The sequence below is a fragment of the Hylobates moloch genome, unplaced genomic scaffold, assembly GCF_009828535.3.
Source record: "Hylobates moloch isolate HMO894 unplaced genomic scaffold, HMol_V3 SCAFFOLD_15, whole genome shotgun sequence".
Lineage (NCBI taxonomy): Eukaryota > Metazoa > Chordata > Mammalia > Primates > Hylobatidae > Hylobates > Hylobates moloch.
The window spans coordinates 12,421,145-12,438,118 of record NW_026652290.1 but is presented as its reverse complement, the minus strand read 5'-3'; the positions used below and the strand labels follow the sequence as shown (position 1 = coordinate 12,438,118).

Below are 16,974 nucleotides of genomic sequence, written 5' to 3'. Positions count from 1 at the left end.
ACTACTAGTGAGGCTGAGGACCGCTTGAACCAGGGAGGTCGAGGCTCGGTAAGCTGTGATCTACTCCAGCCTGGGTGATAGTGAGACACTGTCTCAAAAAAATAAACACCAAAACCCACAAGAATGTATCATTACTGTGCATGGGTGTGCATGAATTTGGCTAAAAAATGTATGTATGTTGTCAAATGGGACCAGCACCAACTCCCCCCGCTGATGGGAAGTCAAGTGTTTTTGTTTTGAAAGAGCCTCCATTTGGGCCTTGATGTCCTCTGCCTTCTTCTGTTCACTAACCTTAGCCTGTTGCTCAACTGCTTGTGCCTTTTCTTTCTCCACTCTGCAGAAAAAAAGGAGAAACTTATCAGAAACTATCCTATTAGGCATCTGGCATCTAATAAAAAGTGAAATCTGGTTGATTTTCACATCATACAAAGGTATGATATTATCTCAATTTAAAAATAAAACATTTGGCTGTGCGAGGTGGCTCATGCCTGTAATCCCAGCACCGTGGGAGGACGAGGCAGGCAGATCACTTGAGGTCAAGAGTTCAAGACCAGCCTGGCCAACATGGTGAAACCCCGTCTGCTAAAAATACAAAAGTTAGCCGGAGCTGGGCACAGTGGCTCAGGCCGGGTGCGGTGGCTCATGCCTGTAATCCCAGCATTTTGGGAGGCCGAGGCGGGTGGATTGCTTGAGCTCAGGAGTTCGACCCATCTCTACTAAAAATACAAAAAAATTAGCCAGGCATGGTGGTGGCCGCCTGGCTGAGGCAGGAGAACTGCTTGAACCTGGGAGGTGGAGTTTGCAATGAGCCGAGATTGTGCCACTGCACTCCAGCCTGGATGACAGAGAGAGACTCCGTCTCGAAAAAAAGAAAAAAGTCAGCCATGCGTGGTAGCACATGCCTGTAATTCCAGCTACTTGGGAGGCTGAGGCAGGAGAATCACTTGAATCTGGGAAGTGGAGGTTGCAGTAAGCCGAGATCGCGCCACTGCACTCCAGCCTGGGGGACAGAGTGAAACTCTGTCTCAAAAATAAAATAAAAAATAAAGATAAAACATTTATGGTCATTAGAAATCGATAAATGGGCAACACATTAAAAATAAGAGAGAAGGCTGGGCACGGTGGCTCACACTTGTAATCCCAGCACTTTGGGAGGCTGAGGCGGGTGGATTACCCAAGGTCAGGTGTTCGAGACCAGCCTGGCCAACATGGTGAAACCCCATCTCTACTAAAAATACAAAAATCAGCCAGGCATGGTGGCACACCCCTGTAATCCCAGCTACTCGGGAGGCTGAGGCAGGAGAATTGCTTGAGCCCAGGAGGCAGAGGTTGCAGTGAGCCAGTATCATGCCACTGCACTCCAGCCTAGCTGACAGAGTGAGACTCTGTCTCAAAAAAAAAAAAAAAAGAGAGAGGACCCTACTAAACTATTTATAGCTAGCACTTAAAATCAAAGGTGGAGTAAAGTCAAGCTAGGACTTTACCGCACTGAATAAACGATTAAAGTGATAATTCTTTCACCCCAGGCAGGGTAGCTCATGCCTGTAATCCCGGCACTTTGGGAGGCCAAGTTGGGTGGATTGCTTGAGCTCAGGAGTTCAAAATCAGCCTGAACAACATAGCAAAACTCCATCTCTGTACAAAAAATACAAACATTAGCTGGGCGTGGTGGCATACACTTGTAGTCTTAGGTACCAGGGAGGCTGAGGTGAGAGGGTCACTTGAGCCCGGGAGGCAGAGGTTGCAGTGAGCCAAGATTGTGCCACTGCACTCCAGCCTGGGTGACAGAGCAAGATCCTGTCTCCAAACAAAAAAAAAAAAGTAATTTCTTGATTCTGAAGTGATAAAATCTTCAAATAGTTGACCAGGTATTAACCATTTCCTTACCTCTCAGCAAATGCCCTGATCTCCCACAATTCCAGCTCTTCTTCTGCTACCCAGGTTTCAATAATAACAGGGCCAGTTTGCTTGGGCGTTTCTGGTCTCTTTGGCCGCAGTGCACTTGATCGAAGGCCTTTCCTCTGTGGTGTAGGTGTTTCTTTGGAAAGGAAATCAGAATATTTTATGCAATATTGCTTCTAAAATTAAAGTACTTCTGGCATCTTCTATTATGAAAAAGTGGTTGGCAAACTTCTTCTTAAATAGCCAGATGGTCTCTGCTGCAGCTACTCAGCTGTGCCTTTGTATCATGAAAGCAGCCAAAGACAATACATAAGTGAGTAAATGTGGCTGTGTTCCAATCAAATTTAATTTATAAAAGCAGGGTAGGCCAAGGCTCATGGGCTGTGGTTTGCTGACCCCTAAAATAAAAGGCTTATGAGCCTTTATATAACCTGTTTCTTCCACCTGGAGCACTATTCCAAGCCCCCACCGCTCATCTGACTAATGTCAATTCATCCTCCAGACCCCAACATGAATTCAACTTCCTACGAAAGCCTAGCATGTTCTTCTCACACTTGGGTACACAATATGTGTTTCCCTATCACTGCAGAGAGAAGGGGGATTTGAGAGTTACCAATATAAAGGGGAGACGTGAAACCTAAGAACAGATAAAATCTCCTCAGAAAAAGATTTAAAAAATAAAAAGTAGGGAGGGACAGGCATTGAACCTTCCCATATATTCAATCACGAGGAAGCAGCAGAAGGAAACGGAAATGGAAGCAGGACCTGAATTTGGATACAAGCCAAAGAAAAGTGATTTTAGGGGACTGCAGTGGTTTGCATCAAAGGCTGTGGGGTCAAGGAGACTGAAGGCCTGTCAGGTACATCTCCTATCTGTGTCTCTGCCCATCAACAGAGCTCTTTCTGTGCCAGGACGACCTTGTGATTTTTTTTTTTTTTTTGGAAACAGAGTCTTGCTCTGTTGCCCAGGCTGGAGTACAGTGGTGTGATCTCGGCTCACTGCAACACCCCCATCCTGGGTTTAGCAATTCTCGTGCCTCAGCCTCCCAAGTAGCTGGGACTACAGGTGTGTAATACCATGTCCAGCTAATTTCTGTATTTTTAGGAGAGACGGGGTTTCACCATGTTGGCCAGGCTGGTCTTGAACTCCTGACCTCAAATAACCCACCAGCCTCGGCCTCCCAAAGCGTTGGAATTACAGGCGTGAGCCACTGCGCCTGGCCGCTGTTTTAAGTAAGCTAAAATTTATCATCTACTAGGAACAGGTTGCTTCATTGGTACTCTTTTCAAAAAGGTTATTCTCCAAGAACTGCCAAGTTAATTTAATCAAGTTTCAAAAATTAACTGTATACATTTGGGGAGAACTAACTTTTATAAAAACACTATGTTTCTATCTAAGGACATTATCTTTTTATTTATTCATTTATTTAGTTGGAGATGGGAGTCTCACTCTGTTGCCCATGCTAGAATGCAGTGGCACAATCTTGGCTCACTGCAACCTCTGCCCCCTGGGTATGAGTGATTCTCCCACCTCACCCTACCAAGTAGCTGGGACTACATGTGTGTACCACCACACCCGGCTAATTTTTTGTATTTTTAGTAGAGATGGGGTTTTGCTATGTTGGCCAGGCTGGCCTCAAACTCCTGATCTCAAGTGATCTGCCCGTCTCGGCTTCCCAAAGTGCTGGGACTACAGGCTTGAGCCACATGCCCGGCCTGTATTTCTTTTCTCTTTTTTTTGACACGGAGTCTCAATCTGTTACCCAGACTGGAGTGCAGTGGTGCAATCTCAGCTCACTGCAACCTCCACTTCCCAGGCTCAAGCGATTCTCGGGCCTCAGCCTCCTGAGTAGCTGGGATTATAGGCATGCACGTTACCAATATTTTTGTAATTTTTGTATGTTTTGTAGGGATAGGGTTTCACTATATTGTCTAGGCTGGGCTCGAACTCCTGGGCTCAAGTAATCCACCTGTCTTGGCCTCCCAATGTCCTGGAATTACAGGTGTGAGCCACTGTACCTGGCCTTTTATACATTTCTTACTAGGTTTTTTCCTAAATATTTTTATTGTTTATATAAAATAAAATGGAATTTATATATTTTCAATCTGGATACAATGAACTATTAGTGCTAATACTTTCAATTCTCATGAATTTTCTAAGTAGACATTCATAATTATCTATAAATTAGTGTTAATCTTCTTTTCCAATATTCCTCTCTTAGCTTATTGCAACACATATAACACTGATATTATAATACTATAAGCTTTTCTTTGCTTCCTTGAGATTAGGGGCCAAATATCATTCTTCTATGTATTTGCCACCCAGTGCCTATTGTATTGGTGCTCTATAAACATTTCTTGAGTAACTCTTTATGCCTCTTAGATTATCTCTACCTTGAGCATTGAAGTATTTCACAATAGTTTTAATCCTTAAGAAACCTTTATTGACCCACTTACATATCAGACTCGTACTAGCTGCCAGGACTTCAATAAACCAGACAGACGAGATGACTGCTCTCTAGGAGCTGCTGGTCTGGGGTCAATCGATGTCTCATATCTTAGTTACAAGAGGTATTATTATAGCCCTTTGCTGTGCTTGGAACAAGGCTTATAGGCATCAATGTGTGTCTACCAGAATCTTGATATGTTTATTACTTTAATATCATTTTCAAAATTTGGTAGTTGTAAAAAATGTCTTTTTTAAAAGGTGAACAGGGAGAAGAAAAAATTATACCAAATTTCAATTTATAAAATACATGGTTAACAGGTTAATAATGAAAGAATAGAATTCTTTCTATTCCTTACCTTTTGGTGTTTCTGGAACTCCAATGGGACAAATGATTTTCCTGATACAATATTCAGATCGAATGCCGTAAGGACCAACGTCTCTCCTCTTAATTATTTCTGTTGTTGTGATTTCAGTTTCAGATGTTTCTATGGTGATTTAATTCAACAGTATTAATAACCAACTAAAATACTCGGAGACTAAAAAGGTACATCTGGTGCGTTCAAAAAGAGACACACGTGGAATAAACTTTTGGAAACATCTGACTTAATTAACAGGCTCACTAACATCTAGCAGGATCACTGCTAGACTGCAACAATACCGAGCTTCTTCCTCACTGCAAAATTCTAAACGAAACACAATGCTGCTGGGTATAGCTGAGCTCCTGGTGGCAATACTCAATCAAAATAATAAAAAGCCTAGGACAGAAGCAGCAAGCATAGGCCTCCAGAAGTCTTAGTTTAATTTTTTAATTAAACAATAATAAATATCTTTTAAAAAATGTAGACTGGTTCACACATAAGTGACTCACTTTATAATCTGAACCTTCCCTTCTGGCCCCTGGGATTTTATAGCATGTGCCAAACTTCAACAAAGCTGTATATGAAAAAAATTTTTTTTAAGAGACAGGGTTTTGCTGTTAAGACTGGAAGACATTAGTGGACCACAGTCACTGCAACCTTGAACTCCTGGCTCAAGCAATCCTCCTGGCCCCAGCCTCCCAAGTGGCAGGGACTACAAACACAAGGCCTAGTTGATTTTTTTCTTTTTAAATTAGAGTTTTGAAGAGACAAGGTCTCATTATGTTGTCCAGGCTGGTCACAAACTCCTGGCCTCAAGTGATCCTCCTGTCTTGGCCTCCCAAAGTGCTAGGATTACAGGTGAGAGCCATCACATGTGGCCAAAACTGTATTTTTAAAATACAAGCATTATATTTTATTATTATTATTATTTTGAGACAGAGTCTCGCTCTGTCGCGCAGACTGGAGTGCAGTGGCGCAATCTCAGCTCACTGTAAGCTCCGCCTCCCGGGTTCACACCATTCTCCTGCCTCAGCCTCCCGAGTAGCTGGCACTACAGGAGCCCACCACCACGCCCAGGTAATTTTTTGTATTTTTAGTAGAGACAGGGTGAAAGCCCGTGTTAGCCAGGATGGTCAGGATCTCCTGACCTCATGATCCACCCGCCTCAGTCTCCCAAAGTGCTGGGATTACAGGCATGAGCCACCATGCCCGGCGTATTATAGTTCAGTAAGAAAACAGAGATGCTTAAAATTAAGTGAATAGGCAAGTGATTTTAGTTGTTCTTTTTTTTTTTTTTTTTTTTTTTTTTTTGAGATGGAGTTGCCAGGCTGGAGTGCAGCAGCGCGATCTCAGCTCACTGCAACCTCCGCCTCCCCGGTTCAAGTGATTCTTCTGCCTCACCCTCCCAAGTGGCTGGGACTATAGGCGTGTGCCACCACACCCAGCTAATTTTTCTATTTTTAGTAGAGATGGGGTTTCACCATGTTGGCCAGGATGGTTTCGATCTCTTGACCTTGTGATACGCCCACCTCGGTCTCCTAAAGTGTTGGGATTACAGGCGTGAGCCACTGCGCCTGGCCTGTGATTTTAGCTTTTAAACTTAAATTAGAAAATAACTCCCCTCCCCCTTACCTGTCCGTGTAGTCCCTCCTCCTGGAGGAGCCTTGGCCGCCATGTCATCCCATCTCAAACTTGCCCACAGTAACCGTAACATCAGGCTCACTCCAGCTAAGGACTTTACTGTCTGAAGTCTATACCTGAAAGGAAAACCAAAGAAATCCATATATATATCTATATGTATATACACACACATACACATTCATATTCACTCTACTAAACTGAAGGGCTGTGTTTCTTGTCCTCATTAGGACTTCAGTATTTATAATATGGTTTTGTAAGACTTTGGTATTATATGTCCTTTAAAAGAAAAATTTCTTTGTTCATAGGCATAACACACACCTAACTTTTTTTTAAAAAGGGTCTATATTCATTTTAAATGCCATATAAATTTATAAAATGAGAAAGTTTCATTGTAAGGTTGATACGGCAAAAATTCATGAAGATCTTATAAAGTTAACCTAATTCCAAAATATCTGTTAGGAAAATTTGGGGGACCAAATATACAGAAATAGATAATTGTTATTAAATGTGATAAAAGGAGTTTTGAAGGAAAAATCCTAACTTTTGCAAAAACAAGAAACCTGAAAATGTTTAAATTTTCTAAAAGAATAAAATGAGGTCAGATGTGGTGGCGGACGCCTGTAATCCCAGCACTGTGGGAGGCTGAGGCGGGCAGATCACCTGAGGTCAGGAGTTCGACACCAGCCTGACCAGTATGGCAAAACCCCATCTCTATTAAAAATACAAAACCGGGCGTGGTGGCTCAGGCCTGTAATCCCAGCACTTTGGGAGGCTGAGGTGGGCAGATCACAAGGTCGGGAGATCGAGACCACGGTGAAACCCCATCTCTACTAAAAATACAAAAAATTAGCCAGGCCAGTGGCGGATGCCTGTAGTCCCAGCTACTCGGGAGCCTGAGGCAGGAGAATGGTGTCAACCTGGGAGGTGTAGCTTTCAGTGAGCCGAGATCTGGCCATTGCATTCCAGCCTGGGCAACAGAGCGAGACTCCGTCTCAAAAACAAAACAATACAAAACTTAGTTGGGCATGGTGGTGCACACCTGTAACCTGAGCTACTTGGGAGGCTAAGGCAGGAGAATCAATTGAACCCAGGAGACAGAGGTTGCAGTGAGCCAAGATCACCCCATTGCACTCCAGCCTGGGCGACAAGAGTGAAACTCTGTCTCAAAATAAATAAATAAGTAAATAAATAAAATTAAATTAAACCAAAAACATCTTACAAATCTAGTAATACCTTTCCAAACGGACAAAAACATTCTGCATCCAAATGGTGGTTCTTCAAAACATGAACAACTGGATGATGAATAAAGCTAATACTAATAAAACTTTAACAGCATTAGTGTAGTTTTCAAATTCTACAATGAATAATAAAATATTAGAAAAAGGACAATATCAGCTGGGTGCAGTGGCTCACACCTGTAATCCCAGCACTTTGGGAGGCCAAGGCGGGGGGATCACGAGGTCAGGAGTTTGAGACCAGCCTGGCCAACATAGTGAAACCCCATCTCTACTAAAAATAAGCTGGGCATGGTGGTGGGCGCCTGTAATCCCAGCTACTTGGGAGGCCAAGGCAGGAGAATAGCTCGAACCCGGAAGGCAGAGGCTGCAGTGAGCCGAGATCGTTCCACTGCACTCCACCTTGGGCAGCAGTGCAAGACTCTATCTCAAAAAACAGAAAAAAAAAAAAAAAAAAAAAAAGAAAGAAAAAGGACAATACCATATTAGTTACTTATCAACAGACAAATCTCTCTGTGTTCATGTTTGTTTCTAAACATTGTGTAGAGGTACTAAACGTTTTAGACATTCTTAAAAAATACTAAAAATGTATTTCAAAATAAATTTACTTAACTGCATTAAATATCATGTCTTAAAATGGAATTCACTATATATCTTTGTGTAACTGAATACTTTGTTGACATTTTCACTCTACTTAAATGAACTTAGTGGTTGATTATGGTGTAGACAAAGGCTATAAAATAAAAATAATTTCCTCCTCTAACAGAGGTGGAAGGTAAATCTCAAACAACTCTGTATGTAAAAGGCAATGCTTTCTTTTTTTTTTTTTTTGGAGACAGAGTATTGCTCTGTTGCCCAGGCTGGAGTGCAGTGGCATGATCTTGGCTCACTGAAACCTTTGCCTCCCAGGTTCAAGCGATTCTCCTGCCTCAGCCTCCCGAGTAGCCGGAATTATAGGCCCCCACCCAAACATCCAGCTAATTTTTGTATATTATTATTATTTTTTTGAGATGGAGTTTTGCTCTTGTCGCCCAGGCTGGAGTGTAATGGTGCGATCTTGGCTCACTGCAACCTCCGCCTCCCAGGTTCAAGCGATTCTCCTGCCTCAGTCTCCTGAGTAGCTGGGATTACAGGCGCCCACCACCATGCCTGGCTCATTTTTGTATATTTAGTTAAGACGGGGTTTCACCACGTTGGCCAGGCTGGTCTCCAACTCCTGACCTCAGGTGATCCACCTGCCTCGGCCTCCCAAAGTGCTGGGATTACAGGAGGTGTGAGCCACCGTGCCCACCTGAAAGGCAATGCTTTCTATTGGCAGCATTCAGTTGGAAAAATGAACACTGTGAAAGGGAAAGCTCTAGCCAAAAAGTTACTGCAGCTTCTTAACTTCCCATATCCACTTGTGACACCATTACTTTCTCAGCAGTTATCGCACTATGAATGCTCTGACCTGGACAGAGCAGGTCAAGGGGAAATCAGAGGGGAAATGTTAACTAGTGCAGGGATGTCCCAAGAGGGGGAAAGTGTCTGTTACTTTCAGACTATACCCCATAGTAATTCCTAGAGATCTTTAAGGTCATAGGAGAAGGCAAATAAATATTTATTTGCAAGGGAAAGTTCATCCTCATTCTCTGTGGTCAAACAATGACTTTAAAGTATCCTTATTTTAAAATGGAAATAACACCAGGGAGGAACACACCACATGCATGGTAAGTCTGCTCATTCAAGCATTCATTCAAAAAATACTTGAGCATCTTCCATGTGTTAGACTATGTGAAAGGAGCTGGGGACACAGAGGTGAACTAGAATCTGTCTGTGTTCTCAAGGAGCTGTAAGAGAGGAAAGGACAAAGGAGGGACATCTGAATTGGCTCGGGAATGAGGATCAGAGAGAGCTTTGCTGGAGTTTCAAAGGACAAGTTAAGGGCATGGGGGTTGCTGATCAAAGGCAAGGGGCACACATATGCTAAAGAGAACAATGTGCAGGAGTACACATTTCTTCCCAGAAACTACATCCAGTGTTTTATGACTGGAGGGAATGGGTGTGGAGGTACAGAAAGAGATGAAGGTGGCATGAGAGAAAAAGGCAGAAGCCAGAATGCGCTGTACCAAATTAAAAGATTAAAGAAGAGCATTAAAGGGTATGTATATTAAGTCCTCTGAGATTTATCCAGTACTGGATGGGTTGTAAAGGGAAGTACTTTCCATGAATGTGATCTACAGGTGACAAATGCTTTCCCCGCTCCTTGCTGCAGTAGTTACCAAGTCCTTAGCTCAGTCAGACTATTCACAGGATAGAGGGGCATTTTAGGAGAATCTTTCTGGCAGCACTGTGGAGGACAACTATCAGTTCAATGTTTGACAATGAAGCACAGAATCAGGGTCTGGGAGGATGGGCATAAGGGAATGGATGGTGTGGAGGGAAAAAGAGGCCCTATTGAGTGTATGAGACAAGTTTTCCAATATTGCTCAGCCTTAACATTAATAACAAAGATCATACATGCACCTTTGGCATTCTTAACTCCTAACCATCAGATGTATTCTATTCTAGTGTTAGTATAAAAATGCATTTCACGTGCATGGCTTTTTATAGCAATATGCTTTTTAAAAATGCATTCTAAAGTCATGATCAATTTACATATTTACCCATGCCTCCGTCAGACAGAAAGGATTATGCTTCTCTCAAATTTGTTTCAGCGAATTAAGATGTTAGCATACATTTGAAGGCTGTATCGGTTTAAAATGAATAATGTTTAATGGAAGGTATTTCCTTCCATTAAAAAATGTGAAATCAAGTAATACAAACTGTGCCATAGTGCATACTAAGACATGAAATTCAGCTCCTGAAATTCAGCTGTGCAGAACAGGGCCCCGCGCAACACTTGATTGGGACCAGTGCCTAACTCTCCTGGAGAGTTCAGAGAAGAGTGCTTCCCAGTTGAGCCTACCCTCCATTTTAGAATACAAAGAGCAGAAAGGTCGGCCTCCACAATTGCCAGATCACTTTAATTAAAGTATTTGTACATAGTAACTTTTCCAGTGGGAAAGAAGTTACCTGCAGGACAGTCAAGGATACATTTTGGGACCGCTCTCAATGAAGAAAGCAGAAAAGTGCAGAGTAATCCTATAAATCCATGAATTGTAATGAAGAGTTCCTTGATTCCCTGCAGGATTCTGCAAATCCTTCATTGCAGGCCCTGCAGAGAAATTGTACTTTTCAGCTGTCTCTATTGAATGTGTAATGGAGTGATGATATTTTATTTCAAATCAAAAGATGAGTTATAAAAAACTTGGTCAAACAAACTATGGTCGTATAAATAAATGAATTCCTTTATAGAGAGTACTTACTTTTTTTTTCTAATACTAGCTGATTGTAATATAAAGGAAACCAAAAAAGTGTCATTTTTAAAGAAATTGGAAAAATATTAAAAAACACACAAAAACGAAGCCTAAGGGGAAATGAAAATGGCTCAGTAACTCGTTGAAATAACTTGAGGGTCCTAGCAAAATCTAATTGCAACTATCGCTGGTTCTGATTTCTAAAGATGTTCCCAGAACTCTCATGTTTTCAATGTTTATGTTCCATCCTTCTCAATTACAGGGGTGAAAAGATAAAGACAAGGACATGAAAAAGGAGAAAGCAAGGACACATAAGTGAAATGTGATATAGCAGATAAAGTACTAGACTGGGATTTAGGAAAACCGGGCACTATTCCTGTGTCTCTGTAGCCACAGGCAAATTACTGCACATTTACAAAAGATAAGAATTTCTAAGATCCCTTCCCAACAAAAAACTACATGATTTTACAACTACCAACACTATCTATTTAGGACGCATCCCCTAAACCTAAAGTGCCCAGAAAATTTTAAGTTAGGACTATTTCTGGGTTTAAAAAAATTTCTAAGGAATCTTAGAGACTACCTATTCATACATAAATAACAGAGAACTCCAAAACAAATGTTTATCATGCAAATAAGCTACATTAGGAAGATTTTCACATTATGATAAGCTTTATGAAATTTACAGGCGTGTTTATGTCTTATTTTTTATGAATTATCTAATAAAAATAAAATACAAACATTCCAGAAAGTTGGTGATTACCTTGTTCCCAGAGCAGTAACTCAGAAAATCAGACCACAAAAACAATCATATCTGACATGTTCCTTTTGTCTTATGAAAGTTAAAACTGAATTTCATTTTTAAAACATTCCCTTAAATTTTAAGTCTTTAAACATTTTTCCCTACAAAAACTTTAGTACATACCAGTTGGCCAATTTTGAAGCTTTCTGTATCCCGTTTCCACTACTATCTTTGGCCTAGACAGGAAACATAAGATATATTTCCTGTCTTATCTCTATTATCTCATTTTTAAAAAATGAGATATTCTTGTGAGATAATCCTTTTTAAAATTTTCTCCCTCCCCCAAATACATTTTAAAGTACATACCTCCAAGTGATGCCAAAGGTCGGTCTAGGAGAAGGATATGGCCATATATCCAAAGCAGGTTTTGCATTGTAATTAAAATAAGGGACCTCTCGGATTCCTCCTTTTCGGGCCAACTTTTTTAAGTCATCATTAGGCAAAACAAAAATGCTCTTCTTGCTACTCTTGGTAACAAATTTTCTATAGGATGGCAGAGCTGTACCTGAACGAGTCTTCTTTGGTCTTGAAAATTTCATCAGTTTCACTTTGTCTCGTGTGGAATACTCTTTGCTCACAGTCATAGATGTAACCAGCGTGCCTCCCGTGGTGGTCAGGGAGTCTGTCACTGTTGTGGTGACCACGGTTTTGCTCTGCTCCTTTACAGAGATGATGTCCACACTGCTGCCTGTGGAGGGTGTGGAAAGCTTGGTCACCGTTGTAGTGGTGGTTGTGACAGTGGATTTCGCACAATTTTCTGTGGAAGAAACCACAGTTTGCTTATCGCCTTTTTCTACCTTGATCACAGTTTTTGATTCTGTGGCCACTGTGGAGGTCATCGTGGTGACTTCTGTGATGACGGTTTTTCTTTTAGATTCTCCATTGACATTTTCATTTTTGTTGATGGGCAGACCATTTTCATCAATAAAGTCATTACTGAGATTAGATTCCTCTCCAGAAGTAATAGGTGATGAAGTAACTTTCTTAACTTCTGAGGTTTCTATTTCCATATCTTCTACCTGATTAATTGAATTGCTTTCTGGACAAGATGCTGAAGGTATGGTCGTCTGTGTACTGTCAGACTCTTTGGTTGATGGCAGGGTCTCAAGGCTATCTCGGTAGTTACCTTCAGCATCTGAACTCAGTAAACGTGATTTTGTTTCGGAGCTGTTTCTTTCATTAAAATCTTCCATGATGACATCACCATTAATGAATGGCCTTATAGCAGATTCTTTAACAGTCAATGATTTAATATCATTCTCAGGGATTTTTTTATTTATATTATTAACCTTTGGTTCAACATTACCACTTACTACTTTACTCTCAGAAATTTCTTTCAAGCATTCACCTTTCAAATATATTTTGGGTTTATTATCTTTTCCATTTATTTGAAATGTACTTGTTCTCTGTCCTTTCTTTTCAGACTCTCGATTTTCATTATTCTTTTTGTCAGTGTTACTTTTTAGCTTTATTTGATCACTACATTTATTAACTGCTCTCTCCTCTAATTTCTTCTGCTGACTTGGTTTTTTACCATTTGCTTCAGTTACCTTACCCGGCAGCCTGTCCTCAGAGTTTCCAGTGGACTTTTCAGAAACCAATTCACATTTTAATGGCTCCAAGCCTTCAATACCTTGTTCTTGAGTTCTGAACTGTTCAGAAATACTTTCATTGCTATTCTGAACAATCATATCTTCGTCACTGCTATCCTGAATACACATGGTATCAGAACTATTTTCCAAAGTGCTATTAGATTCAGAGTCACATCCCAGTTTTCCTTCAAAGTCCATTGCTTTTGACAGAGGTGTGGTATCTCTGTCATTGGCACTTTTAGGCACTGATGAATGTAAAGCACTCTTGGAAGAAGAAACAATGGTGTCACTTTCCTCCTGCATGAGCGTTTTTTTCTTATAGATCAAAGTACCAATATCATCTGCATTGGCTAGTTTAGAGTCATCGATGAAAAAATCACTTCCTTTTGTTTTACTCTTACTGGGTTCCTGGCCTTTACTGGGAGGGCCAGAGACTTTTTCTTCTATGTCATTTTCAATGGAATTTTCTTTCTGACAGTTTGTTTCTGGGCTCCGAATGGAGACATCATCTAACACTTGATCTTTTGGATAAAGTTTGTTTGTGGTATGACTAGGATCACTCATTCTAAGAACTGAGGAATCACTTTCTGAACATCCCTGAATCAAGTCCTCAGGTTGATCATTATTTGCATTCGGGCTCTGTTCTTGTCTCATCGAGTCACTCTGACACCCTTCTTTTGCTTTTGTTATTACTGGTGATTCAGAGAGATTTTTTGAAGAATTTGTAGAAGCCTTTCCTATACCCTTAATTCCACCCTCCAACTTGATTTTTTCGAGTCGCTGTTTTTCTTCCAGTGTAAACTGTTTAATTCTCCTTTCAAGAAGTCCATCTAGTTTGGATGATTTTGTTTTCTTTTTGTAACTAGTCCTTAGATGAAAACCCTCACTAACATTGACCACATCTACTTGAGAACTCTCCTGACAATTTACATGTGACTCTGTTTTCATGTCATCGTCTATTTCCATTGGTTCTTCCTTGCAGGGTTTATCACTGTCAGAATCTAAAAGCTCCTTCACATCTGTGAAACAAAGACATTTATATAAATGTAGTTTTTACTCTGAAAGGAGGAATTTATAAATTTTTTTTTTTTGATACGGAGTCTCACTCTGTTGCCCAGGCTGGAGTGCAGTGGCGTGATCTCAGTTCACTGCAACCTCCGCCTCCTGAGTTCAAGCAATTCTCGTGCCTCAGCCTCCCGAGTAGCTGGGATTATAGGCATGTGCCACCATGCCTGGCTAATTTTTGAATTTTCAGTAGAGACAGGGTTTTGCGATGTTGGCCAGGCTGGTCTTGAACTCCTGACCTCAGGTGATCCGGCCACCTCAGCCTCCCAAAGTGCTGAGATTACAGGCATGAGCCACCACGCCCAGCCAAAAATATTTTTTTAAGTATCTATTTTTTTCATTTTCTCTCTAGAGCTTGAATATATATTTCAAAGTTCCTGGTCAGTGGATAGTGTTGAACTTTATGAGACATACATCCTCAAAATATTTAAATATTCTGATTCTTAGTATCTAAAAATGATGGAATGCCATAATGAAAAAGTACTTAGTATGTGGCAGGCTACTGCACATTCTAGTACCTTCATGTAATATTTTGTATAAACTTTTACAGTTATAAAATATCTCTAGCCACATGCATTATCTAGCTTATCTAGTTTTTTAAAAAATGACTGGTTACAAAAGACAATGTCGTTCCTCAAAAGGTTAAAGAGAGTTACCATATGATCCAGTAATTCCATTCCTAGGTATATCTCCAAGAGAAGTGAAAACGCATGGCCACAAAAAACTTCTGCATGAATGTTCATAGCAGCATTACTCATAATAGCCAAAAGAGGAAACAACCCAATGTCCATCAACTGATGAATGGACAACAAAATGTGGCATATCCATACAGAGTATTATTCAGAAACAAAAACAAAGAAAGTACTGATGCATGCTACAACATGGATGAACCTTAAAAACATGCTAAGTGGATGAAGCCAGCCACAAAGGACCACATATTGTCTGATTCCATTTCTATGGACTGTCCAAAATAGGCAAATCCAGAGAGACAGAAAGTAGACCACTAAGCTGGCAGCACTTTGGGGAGGGACTGGAAAGTAATCGCTAATGGGTATGAATGAGGCTTCTTTTCAAGGTTATGAAAATGATCTAAGATTGATGTGATAATGGTTGAACTTTGTGAATATACTAAAAGCCACTGAATTTACACTTTAATTGGGTGAATTGTATGGGATATCAATTACGTTTTGATAAAGCTATTATCAAGAAAACACAATGCAGTACCTTTCCTGTGGTGGGACCCTGATCCAGTGCATTCTTATCACCCCCAGGCTGCCCTCCACAGCTGACTCTCCTTACCTTGGTCCTTCTTCTCAGTAATCTTTGAGATATCCATTTCACTTTGGTCTGCTCCTTTTGCAGCATCTGAATCTTTTACCTCATCTTTTTCAGAATCAGGCTCTATTTTTATTTTTTTTGGACTTCGTGAACATTTTCTTTTATCTGACTCATCCATATTTTCATCCATATTATTTTTGGCTAAAAAGAACCATGTATAGGATAATTAACGTTATTTCCAGAGTATTAGCACTTTAATATGTCAAGTTTAGTGAAAATAAACAAATAATTTCCAGTAAGTTATGTCTCATTTTTTCATTTAAAAAAAAAAAAGGGACAAAGGTCTTATTGAGTATAAGGTACCATATAATCCTATATGCCTAGCCGACCTAAAACATAGAAGGAATGACTGAATTTTAGACATTTCAGAAAACTTTGTGAACATTTTTGGTGAAACGTGATTTATAAAATTTGTTTTAAAACACTGCAGGATAAAAAAAAAAAAGTGGACCTGGTGCAGTGGCTCATGCCACTGCACTCCAGCCTGGGTGACAGAGTGAGGCTCTGTGTCCAAAAAAACAAAACAAAACAAAACAAAAACTGCGATTCTGTAACACAGTCATAGTCAGCTACAAGAGAAACATTAATACTACAGGCGGCTGCAGGGGCTCAGGCCTGTAATCCCAGCACTTTGAGGGGCAGAGGCGGGTGGATCACCTGAGGTCAGGAGTTTGAGACTAGCCTGGCTAACGTGGTGAAACCCCATCTGTACTAAAAATACAAAAATTATCTGAGCGTGGTGGTGCAGACCTGTGATCTCAGCTACTCAGGAGGCTGAGGCAGGAGAATTGCTTGAACCCTGGAGGCGGAGGTTGCAGTGAGCTGAGATCACACCACTGCACTCCAGCCTGGGCGACAGAGCGAGACTCCGTGTCAAAAAAAGAAAAAAAAAAAAGTGGTCAGTGACAACTGAAACAAGAGTGATAAAATTTGGATGGGTGTGCTGGCTCATGCCTGTAATCCTAGCACTTTGGGACGCCAAGGTGGGCAGATCACTTGAGGACACTTGAGTTCAAGACCAGCTTAGCCAACATGATGAAACCCCGCCTCTATTAAAAATACAAAAATTAGCCAGGCATGGTGGTGCGCAACTGTGATCCCTACTCAGGAGGCTGAGGCAGGAGAATCGCTGGAACCTGGGAGTTGGAGGTTGCAGTGAACTGAGATCGTACCACTGCACTCCAGCCTGGGTGACAGAGTGAGACTCCATCTCAAAAAAAAAAAAAAAAAAAAAAAAAAAAAAAAAAAAAAAA

General features: G+C 40.8%; 1 protein-coding gene across 13 annotated transcripts in view; it reads right to left on the bottom strand.

The window, feature by feature from the left end:
* The window catches only part of BPTF (bromodomain PHD finger transcription factor), a 157,517-nt gene that overhangs the window by 55,194 nt on the left and 85,349 nt on the right, over nucleotides 1–16,974 (bottom strand). For all 13 annotated transcript variants that reach the window (XM_032177829.2, XM_032177820.2, XM_032177818.2 and 10 more), the window contains 6 exons: nucleotides 15,683–15,862; nucleotides 12,033–14,337; nucleotides 6,343–6,467; nucleotides 4,708–4,836; nucleotides 1,888–2,038; nucleotides 292–334 (listed from right to left, as the gene is read on the bottom strand). In XM_032177829.2, coding sequence (XP_032033720.1) covers nucleotides 292–334; nucleotides 1,888–2,038; nucleotides 4,708–4,836; nucleotides 6,343–6,467; nucleotides 12,033–14,337; nucleotides 15,683–15,862 — 2,933 coding nt within the window. The remainder of the gene's footprint in view (nucleotides 1–291; nucleotides 335–1,887; nucleotides 2,039–4,707; nucleotides 4,837–6,342; nucleotides 6,468–12,032; nucleotides 14,338–15,682; nucleotides 15,863–16,974) is intronic.